This window comes from Artemia franciscana, chromosome 6 (assembly GCF_032884065.1).
Source record: "Artemia franciscana chromosome 6, ASM3288406v1, whole genome shotgun sequence".
In the NCBI taxonomy this organism is placed as follows: domain Eukaryota; kingdom Metazoa; phylum Arthropoda; class Branchiopoda; order Anostraca; family Artemiidae; genus Artemia; species Artemia franciscana.
Genome location: NC_088868.1, coordinates 35,179,984 through 35,205,132, shown reverse-complemented (window position 1 = coordinate 35,205,132; position 25,149 = coordinate 35,179,984). Strand labels below are relative to the sequence as shown.

At 35.0% G+C, this 25,149-nt stretch overlaps 1 protein-coding gene across 1 annotated transcript in view; it reads left to right on the top strand.

The window, feature by feature from the left end:
• LOC136028353 (microtubule-actin cross-linking factor 1-like) overlaps positions 1-25,149 on the top strand; it is a gene marked incomplete in the record, with an annotated part of 451,602 nt that overhangs the window by 265,937 nt on the left and 160,516 nt on the right. The window contains 1 exon segment of the mRNA XM_065706142.1: positions 14,655-14,785. Coding sequence (XP_065562214.1) covers positions 14,655-14,785 — 131 coding nt within the window.

The window sequence follows — 25,149 nt, the reverse complement described above, 5'->3', positions numbered from 1 at the left end:
GAAAATTGTCATGAAAATTAACAAGGACGCTGCTTATATGAAAGCAGCAAAGAGTTAGTCAGGTCCAACTATCTGTTGAGTGGTGATAGAGAACTATAAAGGGCATAGAACAAGAAAAATTGTTTCTGGTTGTTTAAATTGGTTAAGCAGGCCCTGAACATGTTCATGATTTTTGTCTGAGGGGGGGGGGCAAAAAATTCTAAGAATGTATCAAAATTTGTTTATATGCATTCTTTTGACGTCTTTGCGAGTCTGGACTTTTTTCGATGGGGGTGAGGGGATTCAAACCCGGTAACCTCCTTGGATGTGTCCTTGAACACAACTATATAAGTTTCAAAAAATGCGAGAAATCGGGAATTCAGTTTTTATTGGAAAAATAAATACATTCGCAGCATTGGTAGCAGCGGGGGCTACATATATTAAAAAAAGAAACATGGATGGAAAAATCGACAAAGATAAGCTAAAACCACATGGTACCAAACGGCTTCACATTATGTAGCTTTCCTTTGAAGATGTAGTTTCCTTTGGGAATAAACAGATTGTTATTGTTCGAATGCTCATAGACGTAAACTTTATTATTTTTGAAATAACCAAAAGAAAATCTTTAAAAGAAATTGCTGTTTTCATGTATGACTAGACCGAAAATGGGTACAAAGGAAAATAGGAATCGTGACGACAGATACTTTTGTCTTGAACAGAAATATTTGGAAGAAAATCATAAAAATAAATTTTTATTTTAGTACCCTTTATATTCAGGAGTTTGCCATAAAGTTGTCAAGAAATAAACAGCAGGTTACTCTGCTCCAACTCCGCTCCACTCCAACCGCTTCCTCTATGATAATACGAAACTTCCAACGTTTGACAAAATATTAGTTCTACAAAAGTAAATATGTTTTAGAAACAGGTAACTTAGTCAATGAAACCGCTGACAATTAACAAAGAGTTTTGGTAGTACAAAGGTGAACAAGAGCAAATTAGGTGGGCAGATACGGAACATTAAATGGCATGGTTTTGACCATATTGGTCAAACCATGACAGATATGTTTTAGAAACAGGTAACTTAGTCAATGAAACTGCTGACAATTAACAAAGAGTTCTGGTAGTACAAAAGTGAACAAGAGCAAATTAGGTGGGCAGATACGGAACTTTAAATGGCATGGTTTTGACCATATTGGTCAAACCATGACAAATATGTTTTAGAAACAGGTAACTTAGTCAATGAAACCGCTGACAATTAACAAAGAGTTCTGGTAGTACAAAAGTGAACAAGAGCAAATTAGGTGGGCAGATACGGAAATTTAAATGGCATAGTTTTGACCATATTGGTCAACCCATGACAGATATGTTTTAGAAACAGGTAACTTAGTCAATGAAACCGCTGACAATTAACAAAGAGTTCTGGTAGTACAAAAGTGAACAAGAGCAAATTAGGTGGACAGATATGGAACTTTAAATGGCATGGTTTTGACCATATTGGTCAAACCATGACAAATATGTTTTAGAAACAGGTAACTTAGTCAATGAAACCGCTGACAACTAACAAAGAGTTCTGGTAGTACAAAAGTGAACAAGAGCAAATTAGGTGGGCAGATACGGAACTTTAAATGGCATAGTTTTGACCATATTGGTCAAACCATGACAAATATGTTTTAGAAACAGGTAACTTAGTCAATGAAACCGCTGACAATTAACAAAGAGTTCTGGTAGTACAAAAGTGAACAAGAGCAAATTAGGTGGGCAGATATGGAACTTTAAATGGCATGGTTTTGACCATATTGGTCAAACCATGACAAATATGTTTTAGAAACAGGTAACTTAGTCAATGAAACCGTGGACAATTAACAAAGAGTTCTAGTAGTACAAAAGTGAACAAGAGCAAATTAGGTGGGCAGATACGGAACTTTAAATGGCATGGTTTTGACCATATTGGTCAAACCATGACAAATATGTTTTAGAAACAGGTAACTTAGTCAATGAAACCGCTGACAATTAACAAAGAGTTCTGGCAGTACAAAAGTGAACAAGAGCAAGTTAGGTGGGCTGATACGGAACTTTAAATGGCATGGTTTTGACCACATCGGTCAAACCATGACAAATATGTTTTAGAAACAGGTAACTTAGTCAATGAAACCGCTGACAATTAACAAAGAGTTCTGACAGTACAAAAGTGAACAAGAGCAAGTTAGGTGGACTGATACGGAACTTTAAATGGCACGGTTTTGACCATATTAATTAAAACTATATATTTTTTTGGACCATATTCCCTTTTTTTGCTTTTTTGAGCATAAATTATATCAGGATATTCGAGGACGAGTCTATCCTATTGGGGAAAAACCATTTGCCACATTTATTTTTGCTCATTTTTTAATAATTTTACCAATTACGAGTATATTTTTTACTATATTAACCTTTTGTCTTATTTTTGCATAAAGCCTAAGGAAGCCCACATGCTAAAACATTGTGAATGTCTTAAATTTAGCCAATAAATATACAGTATTTGCTATCGCAATTAAATAAAGTGTTTAATTCATATTATGATGTTGCCGAAACTTGTCATTTGTTCCCATATCACGATAGGGCATGCAGTCAACCAGATTTGCTGGGGTCATATAAGTCTATAGCTGGCGAAAAAATTGCCAAAGCCCGACTGTGTCAATTAGATTTTTCGTAGTTTTCTCGATTAATTAAAACATTCTATGAAAAATTCTGATTGGTTCAAATTAGTGCTAGCGAAATCTAGCTATTAGTAAAATTTCATTATTCGGAGTCAAATTTCTCATTATTGGCGGCGTTTTTTTTTCTTTTTTGCTAGTGTTGTTTTTCTTAAATTTTTGAACTAATTAATTCGCTTAAAATCATTTTGCGGTAGTTTAGTTTGCGGTTCTTCAAACAGATTTTTACTGTCAGATTTCAATTTAATAGTTCATCCCTCAAGTTTACTTTTGGAAGTAAACGTTTAATTCAATATTCTTATTATTATGTAATAACTTACTTGTGCTCCCAGACTATTAAACATAATCATTATTATGCTAATAATACAATGTTCACTTTTGCTGGGGCGTTGTCACATTAATCAAACTCAATCCAAATCTTCACTTTCATAAATATCTGCAGAATTATTTATATCCATGTAAGGGACCTTGTGGAAAGTACCTTGCGAAAGCTGTGAACGTGATTACTCATCTATAGATCTATTGAACCTTTAGATATGTTTCTTACCGTAGATTACCTGTAGATTGCTGTAGATCTGATAGATTACTCGGGTTGTGCTTATGATCGCTCAAGACAAGACATCACTGACAAGTTGTATTTTATGAACTTCTGTATGTGAGCTGTATTGAGAACAAGACAGGGAGCCGATATGAGGAGAGGCTACAATCCTCGTGGCGAGAAAGCCCACGGGAGGGATGCTTTTCACAGGAAACTGGACCATTTTTGACTAAATAAGCTGTCTCCATTTTTCAACCGCCAGATTCAAGCACCCCTTAAATGACTCTAGTTTTCGGTACGAATCTTTTGATCCGAAAAAATGATTTTTTTTTTCTTGTGAGGCAGGGTATCAACCTTTAGGCTATTGTTCGATAATTTCGCTATGAGCCTACAGGGATAAGAGTAATGAAGTGTTTTAACATTTAAAACTACCTCATGCATATTATTGTGGAATTGTACAAATCCAGGCTAGCCGTGTCGGGAGACCAAAGGCATGAAATTGCCATTTTTGGGCAGTTCAGTGAGTGGGGACTTTCCCTTATATGATTGTCCAGGTCGAAGGAAATAGCCGAAAACCAACATAATGTTATCAATAAAATAGATGATGGCAACCTGGCACGTACGCGGGGGAGGGCTTCGCCCTCCCCCCGAAATTTTGTGAAATGTTTAATTTCCCCATGGTTTCTTGGGATTTCTGGCAAAAGTAGGACATTTATTAGGAATCTAGATACATGTGTGAAGCCTTTTTTGGGATTTTGCTGCATGCAATTATCCGGTCAAGTCACTGCCCATATTATCCCATTTTCTGTCTAACTTTTTACCCTCTTTGAATTAATTAGCGATTGTACTTTTTTTTCGTAAAGAGAGTTTGCTTTCCACGACAAAATAGAATTATCCTTGATATTTGGGCGTTTATCCCCCCCTTTTCAGGACAAAGTACAGCTTTTAATGGATCAATTTTAGAAACTATCATTTTTCATTAGAATCGATGTTTTCGCAATAGAAGAACTACCCCCCACAGCACCCATATTGCACTGTTAACCCTAAAATTTCCCTTTCAGTGGGATATAATTGATTAATCACAGGTTCTAAATCGCTATGAGCACAACCTGAGCCTAAAACGTACTTTTCAGGCTTCAGTCTTCTTCCCCCCCACCCGCTACAATACTACAGATTAAAGTTAATCTGTATTTTCCGATATACGTGCTTTTTGCATTTATTTAGTAACTAAATAAAAAAAGTGCTACTTTATATCTGCTGTTCCGAAGGTTTTGCCCCCCCCCCCAAAAAAAAAAAATCCTGCGTACGTGCCTGATGGCAACCATGTCATCGCTATTAAGAGGCTAGTTAAATTATCCTTACTGTACCAGATGGCTGAATTATTTCATGGTTACACGAGACATTGCAACAGTGTTGTCCTTTGCCATATACTATGCCACAACGACATGTATATTACGCATCCTTACATGATTGTCCAGGACCAAGAAAACAACTGAAAATCCGTAATATGTTTATAAGAAAATAGATGAGGATAGGCCAGGCCATCATTAATAAGAAGTCAGTGCTGTACCAGATGGTTTAATTATTGCATGATTACACTGCGCATTACAACCATTTGGCACTTTGCTATACACAATGCCACTACGAATTATATAGTATTGCGGAATTGTACAGACAGGTTGACAAGCCTAAGACCATGGGCATTACACTGCCATGTTTTGGTAGTTTGATGAGGTTGGGGACATACCAGCACATTGCACCGTGTGGCCTCTTGCTATACTCTATGCCACTACGACTTATATAGTATCGTGGAATTGTAAACCACACAAGGGGCTAATTGTTGGTCATATTTTAAGTCAGCGGACTAAGATCTGTTGTATATTTTAATGTCTTACCTATGGGCGTTAGCTTTGTTTCTTCTTATTTTGTCGGGCCACACCCCCTGATAAAAGAAATTCAAGTCATCAATTAAGTATTCTATGCATAAATTAAAGTAAACTTAAATGTAAAAAGGTAGTAAGTAGATGATTCAGGAGGTGATGAACATAAATGGCGATCTTGAACGTACTTGATATTGGTTTTTTGTTTTCATTTGCTATGTTGCTTAAATATCTTAGTGATTAGCTTGTTTCTTCATAGAGCGTAAACCTGTCCCGTGAAATTGCAGCACTTTCAAGTGTAAATCGCTATTCTAAATATGGACGATAATTATCTTTGACATTTTTATTTGTCTTCTAATCGTGACGAATATGTAATGAAATACATATTTAACGAGTATACACGTCCCTGTCATCAAGTTTATGTACACAGTACATATACATGGCCAGACACGTTCGATGATCTGTTTTCGGGAGAGGGGGCAGTAAAAAAAATGACGATTCGAGTAAGAAGTGCCCAGGAGTTCTAGAAAATTTAGAATTTTGAGGGGTATAGGCCCATGACCCCCGTCTCCATATACATGGCCTGTCAGCCCATGTATGAAATCCTTGAACATGCCCCCATCATTAATGCGTGTAAAATACAAGCTTGCACTTAAGTTCCTAGCACCTATGGGACTTTAAGAGCCTATTACGCGAAAGGAAGGGGAAAATAAGAATTGAAATATTAACGAAACGATTTTTTTTTAGATGTTTTATTTTGTTAATCTGCCAAATATAAACAAAATGACTATTTTTATTTTTGCCAATAATTCCTCATTAATCATTGGTTGACGCCTTTTTCTTTCTTCTAATGTTTTTTTTTTTTTTTTGGATTTTGAAGGAAAACATAAAACAAAAAAGGTCAGCCTGGTGTTAAACTCGGCAAACAAAGAAGTTGATGATATTTTGCATCAAACCGAATTTTAAACCGAGATTTAAACCGAAAATGTGTGCAAGACGAAGTAAAGCCATATCTTGAATTGGCCACTGCGTCTTTAACAAGTTCAATTATTTTATTTAATCTTTATATTATTGGGGGGGAGGTTCTGTAGATTCGTCTTCTAGATATGGTTTAGACTCCCATCCCTCGGTCGAAAAACTTTGAAGTTTTATTCTTAATTATATGTATTTCTAACCTTAGTTTTTTGTAATTCGATTGTGCTCAAATTGAGGTTCAGTCCCCCTCTGTCCTGAAAAAAAATGATTTAATCGCATCTGTACTTAGCAACTTTATTAATTTACTGCTTCGAATTCATAACATTAAGTTGCTTCAGCACAATAAGTTTCTTCATTATCTTAATCAAAATGATCATTTTTTTTTTAATTTCTCTTGTGTCCAGTATCTGCAGGAGGTATAGGTCTGGTGTTTCATTTTAGCATTAAAAAATATCGTGTTTTCATTCTCCATGCAGTGGTGCCAATTTGGGGGGGCCTCCCATTCTAGTTCTTCGTTCCCCCTCCCAGGTTTTGAAAAATATTTGTTTTCTATTTTCATTAAAGTATCCCTTTCCATGGTATTTTATTGGAAAGAAACGTAAATGACAAAATTGCCCCCCCCCCCAAGATTTTGAAAAATAGATTTAATCTCCCCTCTCAATAGTGCTGTGAATTTATGTCTCTGAGTTCTGATCTTTTGCTGATGATACTGATGGAATCCATGCTTATTTTACGTTTGAGACAACATATTCTTAGGATAAAAGTCCTTCTGTGAAGTCTTAAGTAAAGAGGCAGAAAATATGGCTAATTGAATTTGTAGCAGATAAACTATTAAAAACTAGGTCCCTCATTTTTTATTTGTTATCAACGTTTAGTAGATAATTAATAGTTTATTATAAAACAAGGATTTGTCCCGTGACCAAGTCAAATAGAAAGTTTAAATGATTTTATATATTCAGTCTTATGACTAATGTATTATTAAAATAATGGAATAGTACGAAAGACATCAGTAGTAAATATTAAAGAAAAGACATTCTATGGAATACTATGGCAAAAAAAGAAGAATAATATGTCCATGGTCCTTACTTCTTGGTGAATACGGTGGCGGTTCTGGCCTCTTTTGTACTGGGGGCAAAGCTTTGAGTAGTGCACCCTCCCCCTGTTTCCCAAAAATTTTCAAGTAAGATTTTAGCAAACTTTTTATTTATTAACAAAATTTTCCATTTAGTGTAAATTTGATTTTTCTTATTTTTGCCTTTGTAAAATCATTAATTATCTCATCCCTATTGCCGGCTTCAATTTCTTCGCGATCTTCTAAATTTCTAAAATTCTTCTAAATTTCTAAAATTCTTCTAAAATAATACTTCTAAAATTTCAAAAGTTACAAAGTGATTATAATCGTTCGATTATTTGTTCAAAATTTTGCCCCCCAAAAATTCTGTGCCTCTAAAACCGCCTCTGGCTGAATATACTGGTGGAGATAATACTTGTTTTAAGTTTGCGACTGCATATCCTCGCGATAAAAACTCGCCGTGTAGACCCTTTAGTGAAGAGGCGGAACGTAAGTCTAATTGAATCTGTAACAAAACAGATAAACAATCGTTGAATAGATATCAGCTGGAGGTATGTCCACTCTTAATTCGTAACACCCTTGTCCTGGCCATATGAGGAGAAGTGTTTTAGCGTTAAAACACGTTGGACTAGTTTCGCTATATTTGGAAGTGGAATGAATCATTTAAATGCAATCTCGCCGCTACAAGATGGTTCTTCTCTTCTAGATTTGAGTGAATTATTAGTTGCAATGAATAAAATTGCCGCTGTGGGTACTTAGCATTGAGTAGTTAAACAATACATGGGGGTGCAATAACTGCGAGAGTAGACTCAGCAAACACATCTTTTATATACACCAAGAGAGAAAAGTAGGAGTTCTTTTATTTGCCAATAAATTTACAACAAAAACTAACTATAACCTAATCTAATCATGACCAAGAAGGAACAAGGAAAAGAAAAACTGTAGAAAAAACATACATGAATGTGACATTCCAACAGTAATGTGAGCTGGGGTGTTTTGAGGAAGGGGTCTTAAGGGGGATGCTTGTTGCTTTTGGTAGGTTGGGGTTGAGTGTTCTGTTAGTGAAAGTACTGGGTGGTTTCAGAAAGGGTATAATTTAGTGTAATATGGATAAGGTATAGATTTCTGTGTTGCTATTTGGAGTGTTAGTGCTCGTTTTTTATATGCAGGGCGTAGTGTTTTATTGGAATAATTATGGGAGGGGGGCAGGTTAGCAATTCCCCCAAATCACAGACTAGGCAGGCGAGTAGCACATGATTCCACCAACTCGATTAAACATCCAACCCAATCCAGAGACATCAACTCCAAGGAAAACCAGGGAAGAGCTAATTATTAACAGGGAATTCTCTAAAACACTTTTTAAAGATGCCAAACGAGTGGTAGCTCCATGTGGACTCTGGGAGCGTGTAGGGAAAATGATCGGTGGTAGAGACCCGCTGTACCGGCTGCAAGTCTCGTGATACTACTAAATCTCCCTTGACTAACATGCAAATCTACTTCTTAGACTCTTTAGACTTCAAGGCTTAATTTTTTGTATATATTGTGCATATCGGCACTCTAACCTAAAGGTTATTTTTTATTGTTTTATACTCTTTTTGAAAATGAGTTTGAAACTTATTAATTTTTTCATGTTAGGATTAGTAGAAATATGTTACTGTCAGAATTGCTATTTTTAGCATATCTGCCCGGGGGGCATGTGTTCTGAGGACAGTCGATGTTTATACTGTAGGTAAATCCTCGTATTTCCTCTATTATCCTAAATTTGTTGTACAAAAAAGTAAAATAAAATTTTCAGATTTGGAGTTAGATTTTTAAGAACTAACCATTAAAGTATGTAATATAGGCCTACACTAAAAATATACACATACAAAAAGTATAAAAAAATATTTTTAAGAATTCCTTATATATTGATTTAATAAAATTTGTATTTTGCTGCTTTGGTGAGCTTCTCCCCCCCCCCCTACAAAACAAAGTCGTCTGTCCTCGCTTATAAGTAGGTATCGGTTTGCACCTGTCTGTAAAGTTGAACCGCAAGCCCCATTCAATGTATGTATTTGCAATGTATGAATTAGTCTTATATATAGCCACCGTTTGATCCTTGCTTTGAAATACAGTGTGGTCCCATTAATTAGTAGTCAAGCTAAGTGGCAATTCACCAATTATTGTATTTATCATTGGAACATCATAAATAACACTTAATTTCAATGTTTGTATTCAGGATAATTTTCAAATCAAATATATCGTGCCAATACTTATTAGCTCATCAATAGTCCTCTCACTGTTTCTTTGGTATAAATTTGGCTTCAAGGTGTATTCAGCAGTAGCATTTGATAATAAGTATTTGTAACGTATGGCATCAGTTTTGCTAGCTTATTTGGCTGATTTATGGCAGCCATGGAAAGGAATTTGTTTTTTTTTAAAATAATTATTACGGTTTAAGCAGTTTAAAATCTGGTGCAGTTGCAAAGTTCTTTTCAGGATCGTGACTGAAACCAAAGGACATACCTCACACTTCTTTCAGAAATGGGTTGGAAACTGAGAAGGGTTTCTTTAGCTGTAGTTGGAGATAGGGGGTATTCTCTTATCCTTGGTTCCAATCTTAATACCAGGGCCATATCCAGGATTTTTCCGGAGGGGGGGTGTGTACCTGACTCCATATCCAGGACTTCAAAAAACGCATAAAAAACTGTTTATATTCATTTTTGTTACGTTTTTGCGAGTCGAACAAACATTTCGGGGGGGGGGGGTCAATAAAGCAAAACCTGTGTTGAAAGGAAAAGGATATAGGTAGGTGAAAACGAGTGGAGGTCGCCCCTAAACTGGAGAATAAAATAACATAAGCGACCATTCCCGAATTGTATCACATCTGTCATGTATGTAGATATTATATATTCTCTACACACACACACACACCCAAAAATTAAATTGAAACATAAGAGAATAAATATCAAAACCAATTAGGTCACATTTAAGGAGGTGTTGTTTGCCCAATACAGTGTTGTCATCCGTGACTAATGGGGTTACTTAGATGAAAGCATTCGGCAATGTGGTGCCATTAACTAAACACAAAAAAAGCTCTTAAATCCAAACAATTGACTAAAAGAGACCCAGACTCATTCTTCGTTCATTTAGTTGCATATATAGGGAGGGGGAAAGGGTTCATTGTTCTATGTCAACTACCAAGACACTTACTAGAATAGAGTCAAAAATTCAAATGATCTGATTGGCCGGCTGGAAACCGACCTTTGACTCTTGAAGTTTGCCTCTGTCATAACTCTACTTTTTAAAACAATAAAAGAACTTAAGCGTAAAGATCGAGGCGTTGCAGAGGGGACAACCCCTTTCATATACGGAATAATTTCTGCTCGTTTTAAGTTTTAATGTCGCTCCTTACTTTCACTTAAAAAAACTTGTTTATTTATTTATAATTATTAGAACTACATCTTTAAGTGCAAAAGAATAGCCTTATCATGTACTATCCCACTATTTTGTTGGGGGCAGGGGGAACGACTTCGAAAGATTCAGAAAAAACTGGCGAATTATATGAAACTTATTAGAAAGAATGATCCCTTTATATGTTATTATTATTGATTATATCACAAAACAACAAATTGATTAAACAAACATACCACTACTACAATCAATCGGAACATTCCTGAGTTATCATAAGGGCATCGATCGAAAGGTATCATACCCCACTCCGTTGGATACGGACCTAATCTACAGCCAGCCCTGTCGTCGGAATTTTCTTATATGATGACCGTCGATGCTTTGAAATCACTAGCTTAGCCGTGATTATATAGTCTCTGTCCAACAGTTAACGCCAACAAGGGCATTAATCGAAGAAAATGGAGGTGGGGAGTAAAATGTATTTTTCAAAATCATGGGGAGGTGTATTTTTTTAGCTTTTTCATTGAAAATATTGAATGAAAATACCCCAAAAGCTATTTTTAAAGTCCGATGGAGAAGGTAGGGAAACCTCAGCCGTCATCCCTCCTGTCCCAATTTACGCCCTTAGGCTCATAAAGAAATAAATTTTATAATTCTTGGGAATTTAATTGCCAACTTCAACCAATTTCAGCTGTTTTATCAAGAAATTTATTGATTTGAAAAAAAAAAAAAACTGGAACCCAAGAACAATGTGCAAAACATTTTTTGTGGGGAAAATGTTATTGATAAATGTTAATGTAAAACGTTTATGTGTTATTTAGATGATATTACTTCTGTTTTATTTTTTAGCTTTAATTCTATTAAAGTGTCTTTTTTAAGATTGAATTTTACTTCTTCTGTTTTAGTATAATATTTCTTTTTTTTTGTAATTGATAGACTGTTTCAGCGGAATTTAGTAGACCAACTCTTAATTTTTTTTTTTTTTTAATGAACTCTCTCTTTATTTATTAACTACTAAATTACAAAACTATAAATACACACAACCGCCCGGGGGAAGGCTCAAACAGCCTGAAAATCTTAGGTTAATCTAATCTTAGATTAGTTTAGTAGACTATTTTTTTGTGCAATGCTAATTTTTCATTTGCTTTTATACCACAGTTATTAGTCTATAACAGTGGTTTTTTTGCGATTAGTAGATTATTTGAATAGATTTAGGAATGTATTAGGGATTAGGGATTGTATGAGGGATTATTAGTCTATAACAGTGGATATTTTTTGTGATTGGTAGATTATTTGAATAGATTTAGGAATGTATTAGGGACTAGGGATTGTATTAAGAATTATTAGTCCATAACATCGGTTTTTTTTGCAATTAGTAGATTATTTGATTCGATTTAGCAGATCAGAGGCTTAGGGATGTATTGTGGTCTGGTTCGTATTATATAGTTTTTTTTTTTTGTAATTGATAGACTGTTTCAGCGGATTTAGTAGACCAAATCTTAGATTAGTTTAGTAGACTATTTTTTGTGCAATGCTAATTTTTTATTTGCTTTTATATAGCAGTTGTTAGTCTATAACAATGGATTTTTTTGCGATTAGTAGATTATTTGAATAGATTTAGGAATGTATTAGGGATTGTATCAGGAGTTATTAGTCTTTAACATCGGATTTTTTTTTTTTTTTGCAATTAGTAGATTATTTGATATCGATTTAGCAGATCAGGGGTTTAGGGATGTATTGATGTCTTGTTCCTATTATATAGGCATTCCCTACTGGGAAAGCCCACTGTAAGCGTATTGGGGTGACTGATATTTTAGGTTGACTCATGACCGACAATATCCACTGGACTTGAGATTTTTTTTTCAAACTATCTGATCTTTGCCCATTGGTGAAGGCCCATCAGAATCGCAACGGGGTGACCAAGATTTTTAGGTTCACTCATAACCGAGAATAACCCCTGGACTTGTAAGCAAGCGCGGGAATTGAGTTTTTCTTCAAATACTTTGGGTTTTGCCTATTGGGGAAAGTCAATCAGAATTACAGCAGGACGACCGAAATTTTAAGTTGACTCATTTAGTGATTATTAGGGATGTAGACTTTTTCTGTGGCAATGCTAATTTTTTTTTCATTTTTCATTCTTATAGATCCCACTTCTTTTTTTAAGACGTTTCTTTAAACATGCACATTTTCTAAAACTCTTGACAGGTAAATTTACTATAATTTGGAATCATCATGAAAAGTAGTTTTTGTAATACGACTATATGTTTCGATGTTATTGTGACTTTCTTGCAGTTAGTATAGTATCCACAAACGGCCGACTTTGTAGATGAGATTGATGTGTCTTGTTTACGTTTCTGTAAAATAATTTGAAGTTTTTTGCTAAAAAGCCAAAAAGACCACCGAAACCAAAAAAGGAAATGATCCGGGTCTGCTTCACGTGTCAACGGGTTGTTTTCGCTTGACTGTTAGTTGATTTTTGTATTTCGGTTGGCTGTGTTGCTTCAATCTTTGGATATTTGGAAGCCTATTGGTTCGAACCTAGAAAAATTGTTGTTTTAGTCAAAATTTCTTTTGATAAAGCTATAATATAGAGTAGGAAATTGATAGAAAAAATATGCCAATAGATTCTCCGTTCAATACTCTTTCCAAATATAATAGCCGTTATTGTCATAATTGTATTGAAGACCCCTCCCCCCCATGGGACTAGATATGTCCCTAGGCATTTATACACAAATTTGCTTATTTTGGGGTGTGTTATTATTTTTATACTTATTTTTCACCAAGTGTTTGCAGATAAAGCCAACTTAAAAAAAAATCCAACACAATCAAACTTATATTTGTGTACAGCCTTATGCTGTTTCCAACCCTATTATTGGGGAGGTCTAGGACCTAATTACATTGGTGGCTATTATTATATTTGGAAATAACTTAAATAGGATCATCTACTGGTCTATTTTTTCCATTTGATTTCTGCCTTATAATATACCTCTACCCTCTCCCCCTTCAATTACGGTTTTTAAGTAAAGACTAATGAAACTTCGTCGTCTATTAATTTCTAAATACAGAGCCCAAACTGTTCTGGGGTTGTGTGTTGAAACTCTTTATCTATACTACTCCCCATATTTCAAAGGCTTGGGAAATGTCAGAGAAGACTATCTTCCCAAGGTAGCAGCAAGATCCTTATCTAGAACTTCGCCCAGGATTTGTCATGGGGAAGGAAGTAAAATCTCGAAATATCCATTTTTTTGGTCACTATTTTTCAATTTTTATGGGATGAGTCATGTAGATAAATATTGGGTGGGGGGTTCCTGTTCTGTATAATGTGACATCCATTTACGGAAATATTAAAGGTAGGGTAGGGTATATTCTTTTCGAAATCTTGGGGGTTTTTTTTCGATGAAAATACAAAAAAAAAATCATTTTTCAATAAAAATACCCCCAAAAAGCTATTTCTCAAAATCTAGAAATTTTAGTGGGCTCAAATGTCCCACCTGCGCCCTCCCAATTGCTTATATGCTGATATGATGCCTACCATATAATGGCTATTCCGAAAAAGAACCTGATCTATTTAGGAATGACGGAATATTTCACTGAGTAACAAAATATTCTTTTGTTGGTATATTTTTATTTATGCTATTGAGGAATTTAATAATAGAAGCGCTAAGAGAATAAGTAGTAATTTGGATTAGAAGTGAAATTTGTATGTCATATACTCGAAATCTCTGAATTTATACTCAAAATGAGGATGTTAGACCATGAGGGTCGTCGGAGATTTCATTTTGGTGGTGGGGGCTAATTTACGTATAAAAAATACAGGGGAGGGACTAGCTTTTAAAAAAGTTTTTTTCTCAATCTTTCTTCTTTATCGCGAAAATTTCTACTGCTCTCTGGGGTAAAGGGAGCTGATTCGTCTAATCCTCATTTCTTTGCATTCTTGCTGAAGCCTTAAGCCTTGTATCCCTTATAAAATATCAATGTTTTTACGATTTCAAAATTCTAGATTCTTTTTCTATATCCTGTTTTTTTTTTCAATGACCTTGTTTGATTTTCTAATTGCCTTGTTCATTTTTCAGTAAAAAAGTAAAACTAAACATTTCGTAGACTAATCATTTTTAATTTTTTTGTAGATTATTGGAGATAAATCGGAGGCACTGAATTTTCAAACGTTTCGTACAGAGCTTAATATTCCTGACAATGTAGATATCGAAGACCTCGACGACGAAGAGATGATCTCAGGAAGTTTTCAGTTCCCTTCCAGGTAAACGTTATTTTTTAATCATACTGTTATTAATATTATACCCAACAAAAATATTAAAATAGAATAAGGTACTATTTTGTACCGTTTTACATGAAGACGTTCATTTCACTAGTGGGATCAAGTGAGTTAGAAAGCAGGAAAATTATTCTGGGTAAATACGAGGGGACTTTCATTTTGAAATCATGTACACCAGATGGTGCGCTCCAAGCGTGGTGAAAGTTTGCCAAGCGTGGCGAAATTTTTCGAAGCACGCGGCGTTTAAGATGTATAATAGGTGACGGAAAGTGGGTACCTTCTCGGGTAAATGTTGAGATGGAGATACACATAATCAATATAAGGTATATAGACAGATATGGGGTGTTGAATTCCATTTCTAAAATCTCAGTATGTATACAACATCGCTACCTATATGACATTAAGACGAAGGCCAAACACAGTATTTTTGGAGGCCAAAGCACAACCTGGTGACCTGTGGTCCGCTAGACCGAAGAAACATTTTGCAACAGGAAGGGTGGTGAAGGGGTGAAATATAAGAATGAGTTTGGTCTTTACATGAGATGGACGCCATGTTATATCAAATAGTTTTTTTAACGGTCGGTACAAAACCAAAAACAATAATGAAAATAGTCCTTTCATGGACTGCAAAAAAAAGTTTGCATATGTGGAACAAACTTATCGTTATTTCACACTAAACCCTAGAAGCTTTCCTACAATACCTTACGTACATTACATAATCCATAGGGCCAGATTTTGTCTGTAACGACTGCAGTACCAACATAAGCTGTACTTAAAATTTTATGTTGCGTAAGTTTATGTTACGTTGTCGAAAATTCAACATAGCAGCAGATGATTAATAAATTTTAAAATTGAATATATCGACTTTTCCTAGAGAGCTTGAACAGACCTTGAGTTTTTATCTCCATTCCACGTTTTTAATCTTTGAATGGTTTGCTTATGATGATTTTGCTGATTGTAGATGATTTTATATAGATCATGATCCTGATGGTTTTACGGATTTTTACGTTAGTATAGCGTGACAGGACTTATTTAAGTGGGAAAGGTTACACTCAACTTGACATAATTTAACCACATAGCATAGAATATTACGTATGTGGTGTGAAAGCCGCTTAAAAGTAAGTTATTCAAGAGCCTTAGGCTGTTGTATTCTTTAGCCATTAGATGAGCTATTGAATCTGCCAATACCTACTCGCTTTTGTAATTAACCCCTGTGAGAGTACAGAAAAAAAATTATGATGGTGACGCCCTGTCATTGGCGGCTACATTGATTTACAATGCCAAAAGTTACTTACCGATGATTACCAATTAGTTTGACCTTTAGTCATTTATTTTGTATAAATTATTGTAGAACCTTTTGTAGAAGGAAGCGCATTATTTGGGTGTTAAATGTGGTTTGTGAGTGCTAAAAGTTGGCTTTGAAACACTTACTCGCAAATTGCATCGCATAAATTTAATAGATTCTTGCAAGACGTTTACCCTGCTAAAGTAACAAATTGGCTCTTATTGTTGGCAGAGTCGTTCCTATGGGGTGATGGGGTCACCGGGGAAGTTGACCCGGGTGCCGTTGCTGGGAAATTGCCCACTTTGATCTAATTTTTCACTTTGAATCGGCTTCTTTGCTTTTATTTGAGTCGAGAAGGGGCGCTATAATCAATCTTATTTGAGCACCTCCAACCCTAGGAATGGCTCAGATTGTTTGTAATATATTTGGCATAGTCTTGATCAAATTTTGTGAAGGAGAACAATTATTTAGTTCACCTAATGATTTTCCCCCTGATTCTGCTAATGATGTTCCAATTATAATTTAATTTTCTATGTTGGGCAAGACGCTTGCTACCTATCCCTGTAAAGACCAAGGCTTTGGAGTCGGAGTTTGGTAATTTTTTGCTGAATGGAGTCGGTACATTAAAAATGTCTGGAGTCAGAGCTGGTTATAACTTATAAATTCTAGTTAAATGAAGCTTTAAGATAGGGCTCTGGAGTCGGAGTTGTGGAATTGAAGTTTTTTTGTAAATTTTTGCTGAACGGAATCGGTACAAAATGAAGCTTTAAAATAGGGCTCTGGAGTCGGAGTAGTGGAGTTGAAGTCATGGTAAATTTTTGCTGAATTGAATCGGTACATTGAAAACTGGCACGTGCCCGGGTCCCCTCCGAAATTTTGTGAAATGTTTAATTTCCCCATGGTTTCTTCGGATTTCTGGCAAAAGTAGGATATTTATTAAGAATCTAGATACATGTCTGAAGCTTTTTTGGGGGGATTTCACAGCATGCAGTTATCCGGTCAAGCCCCTGCCCAATTATTAACCCATTTTCTGTCTAACTTTTTACCCTCTTTGAAGCAATTAGCAATTTTACTGTTATTTTTGTTGTAAAGATAGTTTGCTTTCCACAGCAAAATAGAATTATCCTTGATATTAGGGCGTTTATCCCCCTTTTCAGGATAAAGTAGAGCTTTTAATGGATCAATTTTGGAAACTATCATTTGTCATTAAAATCTACGTTTTTGCAATAGAAGAACTACCCCCCACAGCACCTATATTGCACTGTTAACCCTAAAATCTCCCTTTCAGTGGGATATAATGGATTAATCAATGGTTCTAAATTGCTATGAACATAACCTGAGCCTAAAACATACTTTTGAGGTCTTCTTCCCTCCATCCGCTACAATACAACAAATTAAAGTTAATCTGTATTTTCCGATATACGTGCTCTTTGCATTACTAAATAAAAAAAAGTGCTATTTTATGTCTTCTGTTTCGAAGGTTTTGCCCCCCCCCCCCGACAAAAATTCCTGCGTACGTGCCTGATTGAAAATGTGTGGAGTCGGAGTAAGATTTGGTTATAACTTGTAAAATCTGGTTAAATGAAGCTTTAAAGCAGGGTTGTGGAGTCGGAGTTTGGTAAATTTTTGTTGAATGGAGTTGGATTCGGTATATTGAAAATGACTGGAGTTGGATTCGGTTATAACTTATAACCAACTTCACAGCCAAAAACGTCCCGTCAACTGTGACACGTGAATTCGAGGCCTTTCGTGCCAGCAATGTTTCTGGAGGATCTTCATCCTTTACTATTTTTTCCATTTTTTTTTTTTTTAACAAAAAAAGGGAGAAAAAATCAAACGTTCTGCATTTTTGTGCGCAATATTTGGATGTTAAATGTGGTTTCTAAGTGATAATGTTGGCTTTTGAAACACTTGCAATTTGAATAGCATAAATTGAAATGCTTCATACTATAAGTTTACCTTGCTAAAGTAATATTTTTGTTTCGGTTAGCAGGGGTTTAAATTCAGAAAATATGGGGGAAGGAGTAACGATTTTATTTTATTTAAAAAAAGTGAAAACAAACAAGAAGTATTTTCTAAATCTAGGGTCTTTGCAATTTTTGTTTATTATTTACTTCTTATTAGAAAATATAAAAAAGTATTTTTAATATCTAAGGGGCCTCTTCTCCTCCCCTAATATTTAGCTTATTCTTGAATAATTTATGAAGTGGAAGAATTCGTGACGTGAGAATGAATTTATCCTATGCTGTAAGAAACCAAATTATAGTTCTAGCATTTAACATAGTTCTTTCCGCCCTTACGAATGGTATATAAGGGGAACTCGCATGACTTTCTCTGCTTAGCAGCAGACTATTCAGTTTTATCCTTGTCGATACGTAAGCACCTTTCCTGAACGCAAAATTATCCTGTTCTGCTTATTTGTTTTTACCATTATTAAATAATAAAAAAAACAAGCGTTTTCAACTGAAAGTAAGGAGCAACATTAAAACTTAAAACGAACAGAAATTATTACGTATATGAGGGAGTTTGCCCCCTCGTCAATACCTCCCTCTTCACGCTAAAGTTCGTAATTTGTTCCAATTCTTTAAGAATGACCCCTGAATCACAAAGGCCGTTTAATTAGAATAAATAGCTCTTTTGAAAGTACCAAAAAAGCTTTAGTGTAAAGAGCGAGGTATTGACGATGGGGCGAACCCCCTCATATACGTAATAATTTCTATTCTTTTTAAGTTTTAATGTCGCTCCTTACTTTCAGTTGAAAAAACTTTTTTTTTAATCTAATGTCTGATCGTTTTTTTAAAAATGCTGGGAAATATTACGCCCCCTTCATGGAAAATTTTCCACCCCCCATGAAAAATTCCTCCATGGAAAGATCCTCCCACGTAACGGCGTTTTGGGCAGGGGGGTGGTAAACACGAAATGTTGTGTGTTGAAATGTATGTAATGTGTGTAAAAACTCCAGCAAACTTTTCTTCCTTTGGCTCCACACACATTTTGTTTTCTATAGGGTTACAATACAAACCAGATATTGTGGTTTATAACACGATTAATATGACTAGGCATTTAGCGTTTGAGTGACGGTTGAAATAATTTTATAGCTATGCATATTAACTTGAACAATTTAATCCGTCTGACTTCTTAATATTGTGTTTTTTTGCTAGAACCATATTTAGCGTTGTATTTTCAATAGCCATGCTTACGTAAATATAAAAATGGTTAACGGATATGTCCCTGGGGCATCCTGTCCTTTTTGTGGTTCACTTTAGACCTTATAGCGCTATTCTCATCCGGTTCTTCCTAACCCCCAGTTAGAAACCATAGATATCATCTGTAATCCTTGACTCGATGCCGAGAGTATATATATTTTTCTAGATAATATTCAGAGCTACAAAAATTAACTTAGTAAAAAACGTAATTTGAAACAAATTAAGCTTTATCTTATCGGGCGGAAAAATGTATAGCTGATCCGGCGGTGGCCATAAAAATTCGCAATCCCACAAATAAGTAATTCTTTATTCATTTAATCCTTATTATTATTATTATTCAAATATACCTAGGTGCAAATGGAACCAATCCCTGGGGATAGGTGTGAGGTAGTATTTTTCCCTGGAGGAGGGTGGAGTTGCAGCAAAAATAAAACTTAAGATCACATGTTTTATTCAGGGGACCTTCAGATAAATCTTGGTTCTGTTGTGAGGTGATCCTCCATTCTCGTGTGTAGGTATACAAATGAGGAAACAAGATAAATATAAAATAGTAATTTTATGCTAGCGAAGAGCAGAGAAATTTTGGCTGATTTAGTTAGATGTATTTTTGTGTATAAATATCACAGAGCGTGCTTTAATAACTAATAATAAAATCAACTAAAAATAATACCGAATAATTCAAATTATAAAAAGTAGAATAATAATAATAGCAAATAAAGCAAATAATAATTAAGATAAAAGCAAATAATAAAAAGAAAACCCAACTTGTTTGATAATCTGAAAAGAAGTACCCGGAAATTCATTAAAATCTAATCAAATTTATTAATAAATTTGTAATAAATAATATAATTAATAATAATAATAATAAAATGTAATAATAAATTAATAAAAATGTAATAATGTAATAATAATTAATAAAATGTAATAATGTAAAAATTAATAATAATAAAATGTAATAATAATATAATTAAATAATAAATAAATAATTTATTAATAAAATTCATTAAAATCATTAAGAACCGGTTTTCGGGGAGGGTCCGAGGCCTAATTCCTTCCTCCCTTTATGCTAGATGAAAAATAACAACAATAAATACAAATTCTATATATGTATTTTTAAATATGCTGCTAAATTTTTCTAATATGTCTTTAAAAATAAACTCAGAGAATCCTGAGGGCCTGAATGTCAGGAAATTCAATTATGGAGGGGGCCTCTGCCAACCTATTTGAAAACTACTTTTTTGTATTTGCACTGATTTTTTTTTTTCATTGAAAAAAGAACACCACCCTAGATTTTGAGGAATAGACCTCGCCTGACATTTTTGTGCATTTACGTCACTACTAAATGGGAATTATTTTTTGGGGCATAGAGGAACTCTATCGAATAAAATACAATTCAAAACAAATATTCAGATTTCAAGGGCTACTCACTCTTTTTATTTCAACTTAGATGGTATGTTATTATTTCGAAATGTCCATTAAACTAAAATGTCCAGTGTCTATGCCTGTCAAACTTATGTTTAATCGCTGAATTTTCGATAGGACAGAATGATAAAGACAATTGAAGACCTTAACAGAAAATGTCGTTAGGTTACATATTTGCCACTCCCAGCTATGAGAGTTTTTACAATTTTTAAGTATTTCGGGATAAAGCACAAATTTGGGATGAATGGTCTGTCAAAATAATCCGAAGCTCAAGTCAATATTTTAAATATTTCATCCTTAAACATAGCATTTTACAAAGAAAAAAGTTTTTCACATGCTGACTAATTGGTATGCGTAGCGCAGGTACTGATCTCCTGATTTTCTGCCTTTCGTCGGGAATGCAATGCGTGGTTGGAGAGTAACCGTCCGATGATTCCCCTGTCCCCTCCCCCCGGATTTATCCAGGTACCCACATAGAGTTGGGTCGACTCTGGCCTCTGGCTGAGCTTATAAAGTCAACCAATGACCTCTGTTCCAAATAACGAGCGACCCCAGGACACGACCCTATAGTATATTATCTTGTGGCAAAAAACATGAGATGGGTAATCCACCCCACTTGATAAATATGTTCTTATTATGAAAATATAAGGACTTGTTGAAACTAGAAAATTCATTGCCGTAGGAAGTAAACTTAAAAAGTATATATATTAAACAAGATTAAACTATCTATAAAATATTGTAATAAGTCCTCCAGGACAGAAAAAAACGAGGTTAAAATTTCTGTTGTTGCCTTCTCGTCAAAAATGGTCCTCATTTTTTTGCAACCAAATCTTGGAGTTAACTCTGATGCGATTTAGTGATTTTTATTAACTTTAAACTTCTTAGGCTCTCTAAGCCTCGTAAGGCTTGAAATTTGTGTATTTTTTTTTTTTTTGTAGACTTACATTCCCCCTCCACTTTTCTCTCATTTCTAATTCTTTCCCTTTCGAACAAATTCTGTTGTTCCCCTCTGGGAAATACTGGTTCGGGTTTTCTTCAACTGAAACTGGTAATTCATCCATTTGCAATTTAGTGACTTCTGCTTCTAAAATGTTAAATTGCTGCCTTTTTTTCTCGATTCACGCATATAAAATATCAACTTTTGGAATAAAAAAAAATCACCCCACTGGGATTTAATTCATACGGTTTATTGATTCTTAATTCTAATATATTAAATTGCTGTCATATTTTTGTAGACCTACACCCCTCCTACTCTCTCTAATTTTCTCACTTTGGAAAAGATTCTGTTGTTTCCCTCAAGGAAAAACTGGTTCAGATTTTCTTCAACTGAAAATGGGAGTTCATCCACATGTGATTTAGTGACTTCTGCTTCCAAGATATCATATTAGATTGCTGCATCTTTTTGTTGATTTGCACACCAACACATGTTTAATTCTCTAACTATGGAAAGTTTTTGTCGTTGCCCCCTCGGGTCAAAACTTCAACTGAAACTGGGAGTTCGCCCACATGCAATTTAAGGACTTCTACTACTAAGATATTAAATCCCTGCCTTGAAACCAGTTGCACTTTTTTGTATCTAATCAATACTCGAAAGCTTTTAAATTTTCTCATCAAATAGCGAGAAAAAATATGCTAATTAGAAGAGTGCCATATTCTTGCTTTGAAGGAAAAAAAATTGAAGAGATAAAATCCGTCTCTCAGACTATACCCCATTTAACATACAATGGTGAACGCGGAGCTGTCAATTTGTATTCAGGAACATCTTCAAAACATCAATTAATTTACAGAATAATTGCCTAGTCTTGTCTTTAATAGAAAAGCCGGATAGAATCAGCTAATTAACGTATAATTATTAAGGTATAAGCGAAATATCACTGTGAGATACGACCAAAGAAGGTGCGGGAATTCAAAGGACTGGAATTTTTTTTTCTTCTTCTTCAAAGGTAACTCTGTTTATTTGTGATGCCCAGACACGTTGCTCCGTATAGCCACATCATTAAGGAGGGTCTGTGTGTATGAAGACATTTATCTAGCAAAGGGGAAACCTGGGCACATAGAAAAATAAGGAACACAGATAAATCGTATAGAAAACCATGGTGCAATCTTTCAGGGAGATAGGCCCAAAACTGTAAGGAACCTGACACCTTTAAGGAAATCTTTCAGGAAGATAGACCGGAGGATAGATAGGAAGATAGACACAAAACTGTAAGGGGCCTGAAACCTTTCAGGAAATCTTTCAGGAAGACAGACCCAAAACTGTAAGGGACCTAAAACCTTTCAGGAAGTCTTTCAGGGAGATAGATAGGAAGATAGACCCAAAACTGTAAGGGACCTGAAACCCTTCAGGAAGATGGACCCATGGACCCAAAACTGTATTTTTTTTATACAAAAAATTTTTGATCAAAAATTTGTATTTTTGATACAAAACTGTATCAGCGTAAAAACTGTGTTCTTTGGCCTGAACATTCACTCAAAGTAACATCTGAATTTCGGATGCCAAGTGAGGCGAAAAAAGCCTTAATCCTGCTGTAACTACAAAGTACAGACAGGCGCATAAGCAAGAGTCTTTAGGTCCCCCCCCCCAAAAAAATCTCAAGATATTAAAAGGATTTGATACCTCAGAAATCATTTTGCGAGCTTTAACGTCGGCTGATAATCTCAAAGACAAAGGATTCATTAGCGAATTCTTCCATGGGACTAGTTTTCATTGAAAGTATTAAGAATTTTGGGGTTTGACCATGAAATTTGATTGAGAATATCGTGACATTGTTTCGACAAGGCTTTACATTTACATTTTCCGGGACTCCCCTTTCTTGAACTTAAAAAAGTCCTGTTCCGTTTATCGAAAAAAAAAAATCGTTTATTCGGATCTATGATTCATGCTCTACAAGTTGTGGCAAGGCTACCCAATAAATTCCAAAATGTTTGGCCACAGAAACTAGAAAACTTTATAATGGACAAGATAAGGTTATCTATTGAGGTATCGAATCCTCCTAATGATATTTTAATTAAGTTTTGTATAATTCCCAATTTTTTTTTTCTCAATGTGCTGGGGGCTTAAATTCACGAAAATGTAAAAGGGACAAAAGATATAGTTAAAATGACCCAAGAAGGTATTATTGAAGTATAGGGGGGATGATCCCCCCTCCGTCCCAAGTGACGCCCATGCTAATGTTGAAGAGACAAGTGTCTTCCGGAATAGTTCCATGTGTGCGTGTCTAGTTCCAAATACCGTAATTTCTTTGCTTGTCAACGCTGCGTGTAATTGCTAATTTAATATGGGGAAATGTCATTGAAGCATTGCGTAATTTAAAAAATTTTACAATATCGTTATTGAAAACGCTAACAATTGGCAAATTGTATGGACACTGTAAAGAACTAAATGGAAGATCTTTAATTTATCAAACAGTTCGTGGTAACGAACTGTGGTAAGGAGCGACCCGGCTCAATAGTAACCAAAACTCTAAAAAATGGAATTTTGATACCAATAGCTACATAAAAAAATCGCATTTTAATGCTAATTTCAAATATATAACTTTCATCAAGATTAGTCTGACCTATCAAAAGTTACGAGCCTGAGAAAATTTGCCTCATTTTAGAAAATATGGGAAAACACCCCCTAAAAGTCATAGAATCTTAACGAAAATCACACCATCAGATTCAGCGTATCAGAGAACCTTATTGTAGAAGTTTCAAGCTCCTATCTACAAAAATGTGGAATTTCGCATTTTTTGCCAGAAGACAAATCACGGATGCGTGTTTATTTGTTTTTTTGTTGTTTTTTTTTTTTTTTTCCAGGGGTGATCGTATCGACCCAGTCGTCCTAGAATGTCGCGGGAGGGCTCATTCCTACGGGAATTAAAAGTTCTAGTGCCCTTTTTAAGTGACCAAAAAAATTGGAGGGCACCTAGGCCCCCTCCCACGCTCATTTTTCCCAAAAGTCACCGGATCAAAATTCTGAGATAGCCATTTTATTCACCATAGTCAAAAAACCTAATAACTATGTCTTTGGGGACGACTTACTTTACGCTAAAGTCTTATACGCTAAAGTTTTTTCCTTTTTTAAAAAAGTAGAGCTAAGAGAAAGAGTCAAACTTTAGCGTATAGAGGGAGGCGTTGAGGAAGAAAAGCCCCTTTCATATACGGAGCAATTTCTGTTCGTTTTAAGTTTTAATGTCGCTCCTTACTTTCATTAAAAAAAACTAGTTTTTTTTATTTAATTTCAGTAGAGAACGGCCTTAGCTTTTATTAACCCGCTCCAGTGGTAGGGTTCTCAGGTGTTAATGCATTTTTAATATAATCGGATATTGGAAGTCTTTTTAGATAGTCAAGACTAATAAGCATCCAATACATAATATATGTGGTTGTGGTATGTATATTGATACACACCATATACTTAAATATATGGGCTAAAAGTGGACGTTTATTCCCTTCTT